This window comes from Danio rerio, chromosome 17 (assembly GCF_052040795.2).
Source record: "Danio rerio strain M-AB ecotype USA chromosome 17, GRCz13ab, whole genome shotgun sequence".
Lineage (NCBI taxonomy): Eukaryota > Metazoa > Chordata > Actinopteri > Cypriniformes > Danionidae > Danio > Danio rerio.
Window position 1 is genome coordinate 19,349,024 of NC_141037.1, and position 20,410 is coordinate 19,369,433.

The 20,410-nt window shown below is 34.9% G+C and overlaps 1 protein-coding gene and 1 long non-coding RNA gene across 5 annotated transcripts in view; one reads left to right on the forward strand and one right to left on the reverse strand.

The window, feature by feature from the left end:
• bcl11ba (BCL11 transcription factor B a) overlaps window positions 1-20,410 on the forward strand; it is a 65,442-nt gene that overhangs the window by 18,208 nt on the left and 26,824 nt on the right. For 2 of the 4 annotated variants that reach the window (NM_001328406.2, NM_001328407.2), the window contains 1 exon segment: window positions 1,284-1,673. In NM_001328406.2, the coding sequence (NP_001315335.1) occupies window positions 1,284-1,673 (390 nt within the window). 4 annotated transcript variants of the gene reach the window in all.
• LOC141378546 (uncharacterized) overlaps window positions 14,566-20,410 on the reverse strand; it is a 34,257-nt gene continuing 28,412 nt past the window's right edge. Inside the window, exon 3 of the long non-coding RNA XR_015513275.1 lies at window positions 14,566-15,475. This is a non-coding gene — a long non-coding RNA (uncharacterized LOC141378546). The remainder of the gene's footprint in view (window positions 15,476-20,410) is intronic.

Genomic DNA, 20,410 nt, shown 5'->3' on the forward strand with positions numbered 1-20,410 from the left:
GCATTTACACATCTGCATGTGAATTTGGGAAGCTTTTTAATTTGGTTTGGAAAAATCCAGTTGGAAACCCCGAAATTTAACCCAAAAAGTGTAAAAATTGTAAAAAAAATGCTTTGATATTATTGTTTTTTTACATTACATTTAAAATAAAAAATAAAAATCAACCCAATAAGTACATTTCATTTTATTTTTAACATAAATGTTTTCATATTATTTTTTTCCCGTCCCCATATTCACCCCAAAATAATCTCACAAGTGACTTTTCATTGATCAGGTTCTGATATTCTGTGATATAGGACATCTTCCATTTTCTTCAATTTCTGCACATGGCTTATAGCAGGGATGTCCAAACTCTGTCCTGAAGGGCTGGTGTCTTGCATATTTTAGTTCCAACCCCAATTAAACACACCTGAACCATCTAATCAATCTCTTTCTAGGCATACTAGAAACCTCCAGGCAGGTGTGTTGGAGGAAGTAAAACTATGGAGGACACCGGCTCTCCAGGATAGAGTTTTGGAATTTAGAGAAATTTAAGGCACTTAAAAAGTATTAAAAAGTCCTGAATGCTATTTTGCATGGTATTCAATTTGATATCAGTATGCTAAAGTTTGCCTGAATTTAATCTTTGAATATCAGGATGCTGTGAAGTCCATAAAATAAAAAAATCCTGCAAGATTTAACATCACGCTGCTTTGTTTACTGCAGTGACCAGCAAAACAGTGTTATTCCTGCTGTTGTAAAGGCACCACCTGCTGGATTAGCATTTTTATTCAGTATACAAACAATGTTTTAGTTTAGGACTAGTTTCCTACTATTCCTTACTGTTTCCTACTATTTAGTAAATATACTGCAAGTAAAAATGTCAACAATGCTACTGGTTGAAATCTAAATTGTTGATGACGTCTTAAAATCTATGCAAAGAGTGTTGAAAGGTATTGCATTTCAATCCCTGATGCCTGTACAGTATATAGCCTGTATATCTACTAAAAGACAGAAAATATTACTGTACAAACTGCATTGTAAATAAATCATATGAACATTTTAATATTGTTATTGTTTTATCACAATAATATTAGTGAAATTAATTTTAAAACTAAATAAATATATATGTACACATATTTACACAAGTAAATACATATACTCTAAGATGGGCTAAAAATCTGTGTATTTCTGCGCACGCAGATTCTGTGTGGGCCTAACTAATGAATTGAATTAGTTTAGACTAATAAGCTTATTTGTGCACAGCTTATATGAAGATTTCGTTTCTTTTGCTTTCCCTGTAGCAGAAGCTGAGCATGTGGATGCGGGACTGGCCGTGGCTGATCTCCACTCTCACCCTCACCCGCTGCTGGATCCCAGCATGCCTGGGCCTCTGCCGCCAGGCCTGGGCGACCACGACCTCCTCACTTGTGGCCAGTGCCAACTAACCTTCCCACTGGGGGACATTCTGCTCTTCATCGAGCACAAGAAGAAGCAATGCCAGGCTCTGACGTCCGGCCACGGCTGCTACGACAAGATGGCGGACCGCAATAGCCCCTCGCCGCCCCGCGCCGAGCTGAGGAAAGTGGTGGAACCGGTCGAAATCGGAATCCAGGTGACACCTGAAGAGGAGGACGAGAGACTGTTGACGCCCCCAAAAGGAATTTGCCCCAAGCAAGAAAGTGGCCTGGCAGGTAGGTCAAACTCTACTCCAGAAAAGTTTCGAGCTGGCGCTAATGAACTCACACACTTTCTCGCGCCAGCCTGTTTTCTAATACTTGAAGTGCGCAAACATACACTTAGAGCCTGCAGAGTTGCAGACAAAGGGAGACACGCACTCATTTACCTCGGTAGGACTCTGGGCGTCCTGTAGTGATTGTGATACCGCTCATCTGCGAGCCTCAAGAGAGATTGTTTTTCCTTCAGCTGATTTCATTAGGGGAGCCTACGCCGTGCAAAGTGAAACATCACATTACTGACTCAAAGCCCTAAAACCCCCTGAAGGACTCTGGTAGTTGAAACAAATTGTGCAAGACGTGACAGAGAACTCACCCTACTTTCATGGAGAAATCCAGCCTGAGCCATCTGCTTAAAAGGTGAAAAGCTCATTAAAATTCAAATGCTCCAAAAAAAAAAAAGAAAAAAGAAAGAGGGAGAAAGAAATAGAGTAGGATTAAAAGAGTGAGTTTCCTATTGAATAGGGGTAAAGAGGCAGTTTAGTTTAGTCCAGCTGTAGGGAGAGAAGTCTCCCAGTTATCTTACAAAACAGCGCAGTCAAGTCCTTCACAAAGAAGCCGGGGGGATCTTGGGAAATGGGTCTCATAAAATAATATTCTAGGTTGGACAAAGTTACCGGGGGAAACGCAGGGGAGCGGCTTATGACACTGCCTCGGTTTTTAATAACGTCGTTTTTTTTTTAATGCCTCACAATCCTTATTTGCGAAAGATACCCGCGGCATCCGAGACAATTTATTCCGTGCCACCACAATGCCTCGTGTATTTAAATGTCTGTAATAATGAGGCCGCTGCTAAATTACTCAGTACCTCACATGATGCAGGCAGACTTCACTCCCAGACTGACTGACTGGCTGCTCGCGCCGAGAGAGAGTGTTGGCGTCAGTTGTGAAATATGATTCAAGAAGCGTCCACACAGTTACGCGCAAACTGTTCCACTACAGTTCGTCATCAATGTTTCCTTTTTAAAGACTGACTGCTAATCATGTGCTTTGCCAGATGTACAATTCACTAAGCAAAATTAAACATTAAGTCGGGATACAGCTACTATACTATATTTTGTATGCATTATGTACAGAATTCTTTATGCTTTAATGTTTTTTAATTTTTAATGTATTTATATTTTAAATTTAGTTTATTTTTTTTTAAATAATGCATGCATAAAGATGTTTACTTTAAGATATTTCAGATGTTTGTATGTGAGGTTTAAAGGTTTTTATGTGTTCTAATTTAAGACAAGCATAAATTAGAAAAGTCTTTGTTGACTGTTTACTGTACATCAAAATGAGCCAAATTTTACTCTTATAGTTTAACTATGTTAATAATTATTAAAGTCAGTGCCACTTGCTGATGATACTTGGTGGGTGTTACAGAATGTATATACAGTATATACAATACAAATATGGAAAACATTCAGAGACCGATTGATGACAGCTGAATGACGATCAATTTGTTGTGATTGAAAATCAGGCTTGTTCCAAGTTAAAACTTGAATTCTAAAGTTAAAACATTGTTTTTGTGTGGTTTCGAAAAAGGAACATAGACATGGCCAAAAACATGACACATTTTCTGTTATTTTTTGCAAAAAAATGCTTTTAAGGACATTTTTATTTTACATTAGGACCAAAAGTCACCAGTACAATCACAAACATGTTAAACAAAACATTACCTTGTATGTCTAAGGATAAAAGGAGAGACATCACACATTTTCTCCTAGTGAGAATTAAATGTAAAATAGTGATTACCCTACTAATATTATTTCAGTCAGTGCCATATAAATTACTACGTCTTTTCATCTCGACCCACCTTTATTGATTTATATGTAAGATTTTATTTAGCTTTTTTTAACAAATATAGTGACAAAACATGAAAATGAGACAATGTTTTTTCTTTAAGAAATTTTAGAGGTTTGTATGCGTTCAAAAGAAAAGATACACAAGCATAAATTAGATCATTATTTATTATCATTAGTCATTAATCACAGGAAAGCAACAGTAATGTAACATTGTTAACTGTACGTCAACAAAAGTCAAATTTTACTCTTATAGTTTAACTGAGTTATATAATTATTAAAGTCAGTGTCACTTGCTGATCACTCAGCATAATTGAGTACACCTTATTTTGAAAATTAATATTTTATCCATTTCTCAGTGAATATAGGCAAAGTATTTTGGAGGATTTAAGCAAAATAAATTTATTAAACAGATATATTTATTAAAATAATATTTTAGTCACCAAACATATTTAGAAATTGAAAGATAAAACAATTAAATTCATGCAAAATATTGCAAAAAAAAAGTTTAACCTACAAAATTTCAACTAATTTTTTCAATTGTTTTGCTTCTCTTGATTTTTTCTCCTTTTCTCTAACACAAATTTGGGTGCACTCGTTTTTGGACCCTTATCGTAAGTTATTTTGTTAGATAAGCTCCAGATCCATGTTTTGCTTCCTATTAAAAATATGAATTTAAAAGAAATTTGTGAGGCGTGTACTTATATATGTTGAGCACTGAATGCGGTGTGTGTTTGTAATCTTTTTAAATAATTTTGTAAAAAAAATATATATAGTACAATTTGGAAAAAAACATTCATAGACGATTGATGATAACTGAATGAGAGTTTGTTGTGAATAATCAGGGTTATTCTACCTAATATTGATGAATCTTCTGAAGTTAAAACATTTGGATTGTGTTGTCTACAAATGATCATAGACATGCTCAAAAACATGACACATTTTCTTTATTTTGTGCAAAAAAACCTTTACATTTTTATTTTACATTTGGATGAAAAGCCACCAGTACAAGCTGTGTTTTTTTTTTAATGTAAACTCTAAATATATAGATTTAGTGCTCTCAACAAATTCCCCTTTTCTTAATGGTAAACAAAACATTATCTTGTATGTCTAAGAATAAAAAGGAAAAACATTTTATTCTAGTGAGACTTAAAAATAATATAGTGATTACCCAGCTAATGTTATTTCAGTCAACGCCATACAAAATTAGTACATCTCTCTTCATCTCGACCCACTTTGTGCCAAAATCGGCACTGAAAAGTAGTTTTAATCTCATTTAAACTTCAGATTTTGAAAAACGGGATATTAAAATGAAAGGTGAACATTTGCCTTTGTAAATCATATTGCATTTAGCGAGAGTAAATTTTACACCTTTCATTAATTCAGGGCTGTAGAGGAAGGCAGTTCTAGGAGAAGAATATAACAGCAGATGAAACATCCTCTGAAAGTGATTAAGACGCTTGAATGTCAGCTTGAGCATGCGGCTAAACACTCACAGGCTGCCTTGTATTCATAATTGCCTCCCAGCAGGTTAAAGTATTCTTTTATGCTAAACCTTTCCCGTTCCATTTGTTCTCGACGTGAGACAGAAATGACACGCAAAAAAAAAAAAAAAAACACTCAACCACTCCGCCTTGAAAATAGCAGTGGTGCTCTTGCATAGATCATTTTTCATTTTTTCTACTATAATATATCCATCTGCCAGCTTCAAGTGGAGAAATGAAAGAGAGCTTGAGAAAGCGGTAGAGATGCTGATGAGGAACATCACTTCTGGATCCTTCAATAAGGTTCCTCTGATCAGACCAACATTATTAAAGCAAGAGACCCTGTACTTCCAGACCTTTTTTGTTGTGTTTGAGTGTATTTCGATCTCTTCATTTAAAGAGCTTCTATTTTGCATTGTACAGGGTCACATTTGTGGTTTTGGAGGTCTCCAACAGTTTGATAGGCATGCAAGGTCAAAAAACACTTTCATTTTCTTATAATATGTTTTTATTTTTACCTAATTCTCCCAACGACTCCCATAAGATCTGTTCAGCGATTGACCCAGTCTGTTGTGATTGGTCGATTGCGCTCAGCGTGAGACAGAGAGAAACGCCCACCACAGCTATGAAGTAGCACACAGAGTATGTGAGAGCCCAATGCAGGAATGCAATAAAGCAATGCAGTTAAACACCAGCATGTTACTCTACTCCCAAACACAGTGGCAAAAGTTTTTGAAACTATTTTGAAAATTGACCATGCCACTTGGGTAGGTACAGCTGATGGTTGCAGTTGCAGCGTAGGTTATTGTATCAAAAATCAGAAAGAACAAATCAGCAGGAACAAGCACAACACTATGTTGGCTATACTGTGGTGTTGTTGTGAAAATGAACTTTAACCCTTTATTGCCCAAAGCAGAATCTCCATCTGTCAGTGATCTCCATCTTCGCGTCATGATCAGTTCCATGATTCCCTTTGCTCTGCTAGTTTCTGAAGGTAAAGGCTCGTTCGCGTTTTACCGGAACTGACACTTCATATTTGGTAATGTACTGTATCATATCAACGTCGACTCCTTTAAGCAAAAGAACTAAACCCAATTCGATTCATTTATTCAACTCTGAGTCGACTGTTTTGTTTAAGAATCAATAGTTTTAAACACGGTGCGCTTTCACTTAGTGTAGTCGAGTAATGCTGAAAATCCCACCACTTATTTAGCTCAGGTTTTAAGCCATTGAAGAACTTTTTACTAAAAGGTTCTCTAGGGAACCAAACAGTTTCTTCTAAGAACCATCTTTTTCATGGTGTGAAGTGCATTTTTATTATACAATAAACCCTTTTTTTCATCACTTTTGAGAGCCCTTTTCAAAACTTTTTGTGGAATTAAAACATTTGATGCAAGTAAAAGGTTCTGGTAACCATCAATGCCAATTAATCCCATTAATTTAGCCTTTTTTTCATGTTCGATTCTGAGATATATTCCCATTATCATTTCCAATATCACGGCTCATATCTTCTGCTTTATTTCGAGTCTTTATAAAAAAAAATTTCCAAATGATTTTTCGTTTTTTTGGCTGAGGTGCAGCAGCTTCATTAAGTCACATGCGTAAACGCTCTCCAGAGACTCCATAATGATAACTAAACATTGTGAGCTTTGCTCCAGAAAACCCGTAATCAGTTGAAAAAGACCCTGTGATAAACTATTCTGATTACTGAAATTGCTTTTAGCGATAATTCTCCCAGTGGCTTTTTTTCTTTCTTTATTAGTGTGTATGAAAAAGTCAACGTTATCTATGACAATACGGGACAGCCATTGTAGAGGAACCACTTGAGGGCTGAATTCAATATTTCTTGCATAAATATCAGCAGGACACAGGCTCGCTCAGCACCGTATTGTATTGCCACTTAGCCATCTTAAGTTTCAGCAGAATTTAATTATATTTAATAGCCCTAATTAAATAAAATATGACATTCTGCATACCCTCGGGCGATAGGAGCTGCTGCTGGGGGCACAGGGAGGGTTGGTTTGCGTGCATGAGCCACTAGAGCCCCTCTCGTGTCACACAGCTCGGTTAAAACAGTTCAGTGGCACTGAAAAATTAGGCCCTGAGATGGCCGACTTAGTTGCCACTGTGCACCATTAAGTGCTCCAAATGCAAAATGCATACATAAATAAACAAATAAATAAGACATTTACCACCCCTTAATGCATTTAGATGGCTTAGCCTGCTGAAGCTGGCCAGGCATTTAATGGTACTTGTTATTTAATTATAGATCTCAGATAGAGGTGATATGAACCGTGGTGCATTGTGCTGAAACCATTTGTCGCGAGGATGCTTTAATTAAAGAGCAATGATTTAATATGATCTCATGAACCTGAAACAAAGGGATTATGGGATGATGTTATGCATAAATTATTCGAATTTTGCAGACCGGCCCAAATGCAGCCAGAATAATCAAACTATTTCAATCTTAGCTATCAATTTGACTCTCATGTTAGGATGTTAAATATGTTTTTAACACTCGGCCACTGATTTATATCACGTATAAGTGATCAGGTATGAAATTTGTGCATATAGTGATGCTCTACTGTATCCAAAGAGGATGAATATGTCTTTGGTTTTTTTCACGAAAGCAGAATCAGTCGGGGTGTACATAAGGAGCTTAAATAAAGGTTTAGTTTTGCGAGTGTTTGGTGTTGGTTGTAATCAAGCTCTTGTTGGTGTGCTAGTGTGGTGATGCAGCCATGAACCATTCAAAACCAATGGTGCATTTGAGGTTAGCTTAAATATCAGCATGCAAATACCAGTGACAAATAGGAAGCAACCATTTCCTAAAGGGTTTTGATTTTCGTTTAGTTGCAGTAATTTGTTAACTTGGCCAGTTTAAAGCATTAGATTAACGACAGGGACTCTTATTTATTTATTTACTCGTGTTACGTTGACTGGCTTTCAAGGTAAAAAAAAAACAGATTAGACAAATCACATTTTAGAATGCAAATAGGTGTTAGAAAGAGGAATTTTGTATGCAAATATGCACTGTTGTCACAATTGAATGATGAACATCTTTAAAAAATAAAGTGCACAAAAACCCTCAATAATAATAAAAAAAAAGATTTTAAATAATTTGATTATTAATTAATCATATAATTTGTCCAAATGAGATTTAAATCATGAAAATGTTGAAAAGTTCAAGCAAAATTTATTTTTTGGGGAAATGTAAGTCACTGTAAACAGCACTGTCACTTTCATTATTTGAAATTTTCATTTTATATATATATATATATATATATATATATATATATATATATATATATATATATATATATATATATATATATATATATATATATATATGACAGAGAGAAGATTTTTCAACACATCTCTAAACATAACAGTTTTAATAACTCGTTTATAATAACTGATTTATTTTATTTATTTTTGCCATGATGACAGTAAATAATACTTAGATACTTTTGAAGACACTTCTATACAGCTTAAACTGACATTTAAGGCCTTACTAGGTTAATTAGGTTAACTAGGCAGGTTAGGGTAATTAGGCAAGTATTACGCAAGTTCCCAAAAATGGTTTTTAACTAAATTTAAAACTGCTTTTATTCTAGCCGAAATAAAACAAATAAGACATTCTCCATGGAGAAAAAAATATTATCGTACTGTATAAAGTTTTTTGGTCTGTTTACGGGAAATATTAAAGCAGAAAAATAAATTCAAATGGTGGCTAATAATTTTGACTTCTGAATATATTTATTTATTAGTTTTTTTTTTGTTATTAACAAATATTCAACCAGTTATTAAACAAATAACAAAAAAGCAGCAGCAACAACAAGACACACATAATTCACACTGGTATAAAAGTAACATTTGATAATTTGTATAAATAAACAAAACAAAATAGGCAATCTGCAGCTCTAAAAGGATGCATTTTTCATCTAAAACTATTTTTTTACAAAAAAAAAAAAAAACCTGAAAGAAAATGAAAATATAAAAAAAGTTTTGAAAATACATACAATACAGTAATTAAATATTATAAATGAACAGTGTTGAAGAATAATATCAAGTTCAATTTATTTATATAGCACATTTCCAAACGGCCAAGTGCTCTGCGGAGAAGATACAAACAAACAATACAAACATAATAAACAAAACAGCAATAATATGATGTAAAAGCGAGCAAAGAAAGGTTTTAGTATCTAAAAGTAAAAAAAAAATAATTGACCTCTTAAATGATTCCGCCTAATTAAGAGATGAACAGGATTAAAAAGGAAACTGTTGGCCCCCAGAGGAAGGGACTTATGTTTTAAATGACCTGGAAAATAGATGAGCCTTTAAATTAGACTTGAAAATTTGCAATGACTAAGCCATTTCAAATCAATATCATGATACAAAAAAGAAATACTAATACTGCATTTTATTATATTTTATTATTAAAAACAGTTACAAATTGCCATAGCGCTACATTAGTCCTCAGTGTAAAACTTCACAGCATTCCATGTCTGTTAGCACTCATTCACGTGCTGAGATGGTGGACGTGTCTTCTGCTGGCCCCTGTTTCTGTCAGCGTTTCACTCTCTCTCCATCTCAGCACTCACACAGCTTTACACGTCTAACAAGTGCTGCGACAGGGGGACTTATTTCTGACCCTTGGCTCACCAGATCGTCGCAGTGAATATTTCATGAGACATGCTATATTTATAAAGAAATTTACCTCAAACACTTTTCTCTCTCGCCCCGCGTGTCCTTGAGAGCGATCACACCGAGGGGCTCCTGACGCTTCGGAGCCGCACCTGCCATTAATGCCGTCTGGTGCCAAAACCGTTTGTAGGTGTTATGCAAATCCAAAACTCTTGATGTTCAGGGCCCTGACACACTCAGTTTCATCAGATTTGATGGTCACAGATTCATCCGGAATGGTAATTAAATATGTCAGCTTTTTTTGTAGTTCATTAAAAATGTTATTATGCATGGGTATGTATATGTAAAATAGAACTCAGTCTTATCAATCAAAAATTTACTTGCGCATCATGAGAGATGGCATTTGACCAGCTCAATACCAATCACATTATATTACCTGACATCCAATAACTGACAATTTATACTTCACAATACATACTCAGTGTTCAGCATATATAAGTACACCCCTTACAAATCTATCTTTTAAATGTATGTTTTTAGGAAGCTCTACAATATTATATTTGTGCATATACATTAGATTAGTCAGTACTGAAGCCAAATCTGGAGCTTATCTAACAAAATAATTTATGGTAACGGTCCAAAAACTAGCTCACAGCAATTTATTTGTTAGTGAAAAGTATTAAATACAAATTTAAAAAAAAGGAAAAATGAAGAAATGCAGAAAAAAGAAAAAATATTTATTTTTTTATTTTATTTTATATATATATATATATATATATATATATATATATATATATATATATATATATATATATATATATATATTTTTTTTTTTTTTTTTTTTTTAATTTTTAATTTTTTTTATTTTATATAATATTTATTATATTTATATTTTTATTAAAAAAATTCTTGCAAAATTTAGCTTGAATTTAATTGTTTCGTCTTTCAATTTCTAGATATGTTTGGTGACTAAAATGTTGGTTTAATAAATATATCTGTTTAATAAATCTCTTTTGCTTAAATCCACCAAAATACATTGCCTATGTTCACTGAAAAAAATTGATAAAAATATAATTATTTTCAAAATGGGGTGTACTCGATTATGCTGAGCACTGTATGTCTTTCTCCAGAAGACAAAAAAATAGGACAAATACTGTGAAAATGTCCTTACTTTAATAAAACATCACATGGGAGATATTTGAAAAAGAAGTCAAATTGCACAGGAAGTTTATTCAACTGTATTTTTATTTATTTATTTATTTATATTGTACCAATACTTCAAATATTTTTCAAGTAATGTTTAATTGAGCAAAAGTATTTAATATTAAACCAAAGTAATGTTTAATTAACATTTTCGCAGCATTTTCTATTAAAAAAGGAAGTTCTACTGAAGATATTATTTCTTGTAATTGGATTAGATCATTTTAGAATCAATATATTTAGCCCACACACATTTAGAATCAATATATATTGGCCAATGACTTGCTTAATCAACCTAACGTGTTAAACTAACCTAATTAATTTAAATGAGTTTTCATAAACTAGTTGCACTTAAAGCTGAATACTAGCGTCTCATAAAAGAATCTAGTGTTAGGAGGCCAATTATTTACTTTTATATTTTAAATTGCACTGTAAAATCATTTTTGGTATCCGCTTGTTAAGTGTGACGTCATGCAAAGCAGCTTCCGATATAGCGATATATCAAACTGTATAGGGAGACTCAAAAAATGGTAAATAATACATGTTTATAAAGTGATGTATTTCCAAAATCATGATCGCAATATACAGTGCTCAGCATTTATGACTACACCCCTCACATATTTATCTTTTAAATTAATATTTTTAATAGGAGGCTATACAATATTATATTTGTGCATATACATTAGATTAGTCAGTACTGAAGCCAATTCTGGAGCTTATCTAACAAAATAACTTATGATAACGGTCCAAAAACCTGTGCACCCAAATTTATATGTTAGAGACAAATATTAAATATAAAAATCAAGAGAAGCAAAACAATTGAAAAGTTTAGTTGATATTTTTTAGGTTATAATTATTTTTTGCAATATTTAACTTGAATTTAATTGTATTATCTTTCAATTTCTAAACATGTTTGGTGACTAAAATATTATTTTAATAAATATATCTCTTTAATAAATCTGTTTTGTTTAAATGCACCAAAATACATAGTTTATATTCACCGAGAAAGGGATAAAACTATTCATTTTCAAAATGGGCAAATGAACTTGACTATTTTAAATGAGTAGTCAGAATCATTTTTTTGCCAAGTGTTCTTCACACACACAAGGAATTTGTTTTGGCTACAGAAGCTTCCAGTGTACATAAAGTGACAACACAAAATAAATATGAAAAAAAGACAATAAACATTAAACAGAGATGCAGTTAGTCAAAAAAAAAAATAAAAAATGGAGAGCTCCTCACCGAGGCGGCCATCCGCAGGGCCATCTTGGTAATTTTAGTCATAACCTAGTTACACTTAAAGCTGAATTCTAGAAGTGTGACGTCAGGCGAAGCAGCTTCTAGGTCCAAGTGCTGTGCTATATCAAACTGTATGGGGAGACTAAACAAATGGTAATAATAAAGGATTACAAAGTGCTGTAATACTTTCGAAAATCACAATCGCAATATAAATATCAATGGCCAGAGAGTGGTTAATTTTTAATAAATTGTTAAAACATTGGTATTTGTGATGCAGCATGTCCAGAGACTGTTGTGTATACCATAATTTTATTTACACTTCACTTTATTGTGAGATATGACTAAAAAGTGGTCATAAACAAATATTTTCTTAATTCAAACGAGTATCGACTTGGACCCGGAAACCACGACTTAAAAAGCAGATTACTTATTAATAATATTTTATTTGTGAGTGATAAAGTGTGGTGATTGTATATCAGTAGCGAGACTGTGCTGCATCTCTCTTCTGAGAGCTCTTAAAGCTTTGAAAAACTGGCTTCAGTGATGCTGTACTCGGCCAGCCGTCTCCTGTTACCTGCCCTCACTTCCTACCTATTTTTGAGGGTTTGCCCAGAAAGATTTGTTTCGGAGTTTGACTTGCAGCGGTGTGTTTCCGGCATGATCCGCCAGCTTTGTAACAGCACATGAAGTGCTTTGTTTTGAATGCAAACATTTATTTGGGTTCCATCTTTATTTATTAGTGTAACTAGTGTATGTAGGGTGTAGGTCTCATCGTCTAGTGTGGTTTAGTCTATTTTGCATCTACAGTTCATATCTTTTCTAATGTAATGTCTGAATTCAATATTTACAGAGTGGGATTGCGCTACCAATTAGATGTTTAACATTGTGAGGCTGAACTCTGAGTACATCAGAAGATGGTATACTTTTCTTATTTTCAGCACAGCAGAGATGAACAAGCGCAGCCCAGAATAAACAGATATTTGGATCGTCCCTCGCTGCGCTGAACATCTCAATAGAGAGTACATGTCCCTCTCTCAGAATCAACATATACACTGGGAGGGCTCTTCAATAAATAATGACACAACACGGGCGCAGAGATATCGAAAACATGCTGCCATAATATGACACACATGCCATTTTTTCAATTAAGATTCACAAAGGCTTGGCAGAGGGGAAGGCCTGCCCTGTTGCAGAGGCAATGCCTAAATCAATGTTCACAGACAGATGCATGTTTGATTTAACCCTTGTGCATCAATTTGGAAGTTACACAGGAGACAATTTATATTTTAATATCGTTTACACGATCAGTGATATATACTGTTGAAGTCAGAATTAATTGCCCCCCTTTTTATATTTTTCCCCCAATTTCTTTTTAAGGGTGTGCAGATTTTTTCAACATGTTTCTAAACATAATAGTTTTAATGACTCATCTCTAATAACTTATTTAATTTATCTTTGCCATGATAACAGTAAATAATATTTGATTAGATATTTTTCAAGACTCTTCTATACAGCTTAAAGTGACATTTAAAGGCTTAACTAGTTTATTTAGGTTAACTAGGCAGGTTAGGGTAATAAGGCAAATTATTGTTTAACAATGGTTTGTTCTGTAGACTACCGAAAAAATATATCACTTAAAGAGGTTAATAATTTTAACCTTAAAAAGGGTTTAAGAAATTTAAAAATTGCTTTTATTCTAGCCAAAATAAAACAAACAAGACTTTCCCCATGAAGAAAAAATATGATCAGACATACTGTGAAAATTTCCTTGCTCTGTTAAACATCATTTGTATACACAGGGCTCAGCATATATGATTACACCCCTCACAAATCTCTCATTTAAATGAATATTTTCTATAGGCATTAGGAATTAGATTAGTCAGTACTGAAGCCAAATCTGGAGCTAATCTGAAAACATAACTTATGATAATGGTTCAAAAGTAGTACACATAAATTTACATGTTAGGAAAAGATGTTTAACAAAAAAAAAGAAAAGAAAAAAAAAACAAAGTTCAAGAAAACCAAAAAAAGTCTACATTTTTGTTGAAATTTTTATAGTTTTTTATAATAATTTATATATATATATATATATATATATATATATATATATATATATATATATATATATATATATATAGTCAAGCCCAAAACTATTTATATACCTAGGGAATATGTATATGTCAGTGATAGTTTAAAGAGTGTAAAATATGACCTGTTTTATTTGATACTACAGGCACCCATAGCATTTCACCCACATAATTAAAATGGCACAATTTTAATTGCTTTGGCCTGCAGTTCTCAAAAGCAGGAACGCAGAAAAAAAACATTTATTTGCTCTCTATTTATGCATAATAATAATATGTTGACCCTTTTTTTCAGTTTGACCTGTAAATCAAATTTGTACTTTGATTTCTTATCTTGCGTTTAATAGATTAAGGGGAAAGGATGGAATATTATAATATCAATAAAATACACTTTTTTTTTTTTTTTGCTAAATTTTTGTGCTGTCTACAATAAAACTGCCAAAGTGTGAATGAAGTGATCAAACAAAAATGGAAAATGTCCATAAGGATGTACTTGGGTAAATATGTTGCTAGACTTCTGCTGGTCGTCTTGTTTTCTTTCATAAGCTGTTTCAATAGACCCTAAAATGCTCCACCAAGTGGCAGTTTTGATGTTATAATTGCCCACTTTTTTTCTAGTTTTCTATTCCCCTCCACTGTCCACCCCTACCTTTAAAGTCTGCACTAGTTGCACTACAGTCTAGTCTGCACTACACAAATGTTTTAAATGTAGCATTAAGGTATATATAGATAATATGTATATACACTGAAAACAATAATTCAAATATGTTACTTGGATTTACTCATTTTTTTAAGCTAAGCGGTTGTAAACAATTTATTTGGGCTGACTTTAAAGAAACTAATTAGGTTTAACATTGTAAAAATTGTATTTGTTTGTTTAATTTCAACACAAATAAATAGTTTGCAACAATTTTTCAGACAATTTTTTCAGTGTAGATGTATCTTTTCAAAAGAAACAATTCACAAGATTATCATATTTGCATTAATTCAATATTTCCTGCTTAAATAGCATAATAAGCAATAAATAGCATAAGAGCGGCCTTTAATCAAGCTTGCAAAATGTGTTCGATTATATATTTAGAGCTTGTGTTTTGAGGCCTTAAAAGTAGTGTCTGGTTAACCAGTGGTTGATTACGTGTCCCTCTGCGACTCATGTCAAACCACCCTCTGTAGTTATGAGACGGCCTTACATGCTGTTAAAGTCGTCCCCTTTGGTGAACCAGACTTTAATTTCTTCCCTCCTGTGTGTTTAATCCACTACTTCAAAATTCAGGAAAGTGCTACCTTTACTTGGCTTTTGAAATGCCTTCCAAATCCTTGCATTTGGGTCGTGTCCAGCAGCGGCAAGAACAGGAAAAGCCAGGAGGAACGAGAAGCCGAAAGAGAGAGAGAAAGAATGAGAGAAAACAGTTTTAGTCATTAATAGACCATAAAAAAGGAAAGCTGCATCCATGTTCTTCTCAGCATCTTCAAATCCTTTTCAGATTTTTGCCTCGTTGCTTTTTTCAGTTAATCACTTTGCATGCACTCATTTAAATATTAAAATTTTCTTTAATCATCAAAGGCAGTGAGCCTCATGCATATTCATATCCGCATCCCCCCCCCACGCTTCCCCCAGAATTACAGGTTCATTACCTCGCTCCAAAGCCAAACAGTCATTACCAAGAGCCAGCTTTTTAATTGCGGATGCCTGGCCATCATCGCCTTACTGCTAAGATTTAAACTTCCATAAGAATATAAAAAAAAGATTTCCTAAGTTCGAAATAACTTAACATACTTGTTATACATTCTCTGTGCCTTGGAAAAAAAAAGTCAGAGAGAGAGAGAGGGAGAGAAACCGAGAGAGAGGGAGAAAAACCTGTTCTTTGGCTGGAGCTCTGAATATTTGTCAAGAGGCTTGACGAAAGTTGCATTTGCATAATGACTTTGTAGTTCTGCATTAATAAAATTTGCATATGAAGCCGTGTTAATTACTCCTGATCAGGCTTTTTTGCATTCATGCATGGTAATTTTCTGCGACTTGCGAGAATTGATGTCCTGGCGTCAGGGCTGTGATTGGTGGCGGTAGCGCTTGTGGATGTGGGGATTTGTGTGTGTGTGTTTGTGTTTTAGGTTGGGGGGGGTCAGAAGTAGATGGCGTCGGATGTACCGGAGAGAAGAGGAGATGGCACATTTGTGTGTTTGTGCGGTCCTCTTTATCGCATCGCTCTCTTGCTGTTGTCTCAGATATCTCCTGTAATTGGTCTAAGAAAAAGAGCAGTCATTTAAACGGCTTTCTATGTAATGAAACGTCATAAAGGAGGCAGAAGAAAACAGCCCCTGAACGGCAGACAGCCATTTCAAATCTATTGTTTGGCCTATTTATTTCTAAACAAGACGACTGTTCTCTGAAATAGAAGGGCTTCTGCGTCTTTACCGTCTGAATGGAGGACGTTGGGAGAATAGAAGAAAAAATGGGATCGTTTACCTTCTTAATTTTCATTTTGTTCCAGATCTTACTCATTTTTTCCCTCCTCCCTTCTCTCTTTAGTCTCTCACCTGATTGGTTTAATCTGTCTTATTTCTAGTGTGCAATTAAGTAACATGTTTACCATTCACTTTCTTTTCACAGTTTACTTGGTGTTGGTTTGTGTGATCTTTTCCTCATTACAACCCTGGTGTTTCTAAATGTAGTGTCTGTTGTATGTGTGTGTGTGTGTGTGTGTGTGAGTGTATTTTTAGTAATTTCGTATTCTACCTTTGAAATGAGCTCCATTTATACAATCCTTGGGGCTTTGCCTTAATTTAAGCACATCAATTTGTACACTTTTCACTAACGTTACCTTTCCACTGATTTTTCTTTTCCCTTTGTCAAAGCCCTGCTGGGTTCAAGCATTTGCCTATGGAATTTTGGCCCCTCGCTTGTGGTTTGGCAAAGGCATCACACGACACTGTGTGTGTGTGTGTGTGTGTGTGTGTTTGTGTGTGTGTTTGTGTGTATATGAGTAAATGCCCATTGCTAGCAAAACTAAAAAGTGTGCATGTGTGTTTCTTTCCCTCATTTCCTTTTTTTCTGAAACCGGTGGTCTCCTTGTCATTTTGATATAGCGACAGAATTAAACACAACTTTTACCAGCATGAGGATTCTGGGGCTGGATCCAAAACAAAGAGATGTGTTTTGAGCCAACAGACGCTCAGCATATGAGCGCTATGCTGCAATGAACAGAGTGTGTGACGGCTCTGGCATACCTGAAGCCTGGCGCTTTCTAAATGCTGCCATGTGTGCCATCAGTGTTGTGATAATGGCCGAGAAAAACCTACAACGCCACTAAACCCTCAAGGGCAGTGTAATCAAAGCAAGTCAATCATCGTGCTCGTGTTACATGCATCAGATGAGACCTTAAACATCAGAGAGAGGGATTTCTTTAAGCACAAGTAACTAAATTGCAGGACAGACTTATTGTTAAAATCATTCTTTCAGAAATCATAATTCATTCATTTAGGAGAGCAGAGTTGAGCCAAATTCAGAATTTTAAAACTGGCTCCCTTGCATTGAATTGTTTGGATTTGAATTCAATTGGACAAACCTCACAGGAAGTTGAACTGACATTACAGGGGGACTGAATCGTATTTCAAACTAGGGCTGCACAATATATCGTTATTATAATAATAGTATATGGATTATATGTATCACAGACATGTGGGATAAATTGCACTTAATTTATGCAGTGGTTGTTTATCTAAATATGACCATTCAGATAGGGCCTTACCTTCTTTACCATCCTGGAAAAGCAGAGCTAAGAATTCCTAGTGTTTTAAAGACTAAATGCTTGCACATTGACAGTTTTATGTTCTAAAATTTTTTTGTATCCACCCAATAGCCAAACATCCGCGATCGATTAACCAGTGGATAATCTTCTATCGCCCTACAAGTTTCCTACTTCTCATTGTGTGTGTGCGAGAACTGTCAACACTCTCACAGACAATCTCACATGCTCTGCAGAGTCCCAAAGAGCCCTTTTGGGCCTTAAAAATTTGTTCTTCCGGGTTCTCTAAATTTCTGAAAATGTCTGGGATTCGGCTTTTGGTTTCACTTTCTAAGCCGAACCCAATCATTTTTATTTTAAGCATGATTTACTTTTGCTTGGCTTTGCAGCTGACAGTGCGTGCACAGCCGAAAGGCAGAGAGAAACATGATATAATTAATTATTTGATCTAAACAAATCAGATAAACTTTTCTATTTTCTATTTAGGTCAAAATGACATTTAAACTGGCTGCAATATAGCTATATATATATATATATATATATATATATATATATATATATATATATATATATATATAACATTAGAAATGCTTAATTAACTTATTTGCCTGAAAAAAATATTTACATAATAATATTAATCTACTAAATAATCTACACTTTTTATTCTTGTAATTATTATATATTTTAGAGTCTTTTATTCCATAGATGTTTAAATTCCTTTAAGTCATTTATTTCTCATTTGCTGTACTTTTTTTATTTAATGGTGTTAATATATACCACATATTTTCTACATATCTAACATGCTTTGGCAATACTGTACAAAATGTCAGCAGCAGATTTTTACCTGACAGTGGGTGCATTGGCTCCTGAATAGAATAAAAGTAAAACAAATAGTGGATTTCTTTTTTTTGTTTCAACAGTTTTTAAAAAAAAAACTTCCACCCATTGAGAAGAAAGTGTATAATAAATAAAAATATTGTTAAAAATTTTGTCGCATGTACTGTAGGTAACCATGTACCATGGGTTAATCCGACTACCACCTTAAGTATATTTCAAACCTGTGGAAGCACTACATGTATATATTTATATATATACACATACATACATACATACATAAATGATTTAAATGTATATTTATTGTACTTATTTGCGTTTATATCTGAAATCAACATCCTTCAAAAATGTGCCATTTATTGCTTTTCTAGCTGGCGAGGGACTGACAGATTTTCCAGTGATCTGTAAAGAAGTAAACAATGCCCTCCTACTGTAATTGTGAGAGTGTAATCTTGTGTGCTCTGGACTGCGTACAAGCTTTAAGAGGTTACTATATCCCACATGAAGACATCAAACAGTCCCTGTGCCACTTTGTGGCTGTTGTATGGCGGGATTTTAGTCTCTCCCGACCACAGGCAGGGAATAAACTTGTCACTAATTTGGACTGTGAACGCTGGCAAAGCTCTGTGCACACGCTGGTGGCTTTCGCCCTCATGCTGGCCTTTGTTTTATTTATTTTTCCATTTCTTTTATTGTCGGCAGAGATGTGCACTTCACACAGATTTCTCCAGCATCGCTCGTGCGGAATTATTCAAGGTAACCAACAGCTTTTAAATCCTCTTAAGATTTTCGAGTTGAAGCCACTTCTCTAAACCAACAATGTATTTGGTGGAATTTCTTATTTATCTTCATTTGTTTAGCTCAGTCCTCCTCCTGCAGGTCTGAAAGCTGTGGCGCTATTCAGAAAAACTGAGCACCTTCCCGGCTCGCCTTTTGCATATCGTTACAGAAGCTCCATCAAACTGACAGTGTTTGTTTTGTGAACTAGTCTCCATGAAGATTTGAATTTGTAAAGCGGGGGAGATGCCGGGGACGAGAGCGTATTGTAAGCCCCTCAGGCTGGGTCTAAGCAGGCCTAGATGGCAGTCCCTGTATACCTCCCTCTAAAGCCGCTTTGGCAAAAGTGGATTGGCGCCGCAAACAATGGGGCGGGTGTAGAAAGCAGTGGACAGGATGGGATTACCAGGTTAGCGCAGGTTCCTCCCAGCGTTTGCACATTCTCCTGGGCCGTTCAGGCTTTTTGACATGGCGCGTCTGAGGGAATTAGTCCATCTTGCTGGTTTAAATCCGAACCGTCTAATGAAGCCTCTCAAGCCTGGAATATTTCCCACAAAAGGGTGTTGCCATTTAGCAGGAGAAATCACCACTTAACAAAAGCTAATTTTTCCCTCTGTTAGCTTGGGAGGATTAGGGGCCAGCGGTTGAATAATACAAAGTTTGTGGATCATGCCGAGAGGTGGGGGAGAAGCTTTTAAGAGTGAAATTAAAGCCTGGTGACAGTCTACGGAGGGGCTGTTTGTCACTGTTGAAGGTAGCAAGCGTGGCGGAGTACATTCGGAAGGACCAGAGCGCTCTATGGAGATTGCGTGCGCTGGTGTGCGAGGGCGGGCGGCACAGCTTGACGAATGCGTGTTGATCCCCTTGTTTAGGGGGTTTTAAGTCTACCCAATT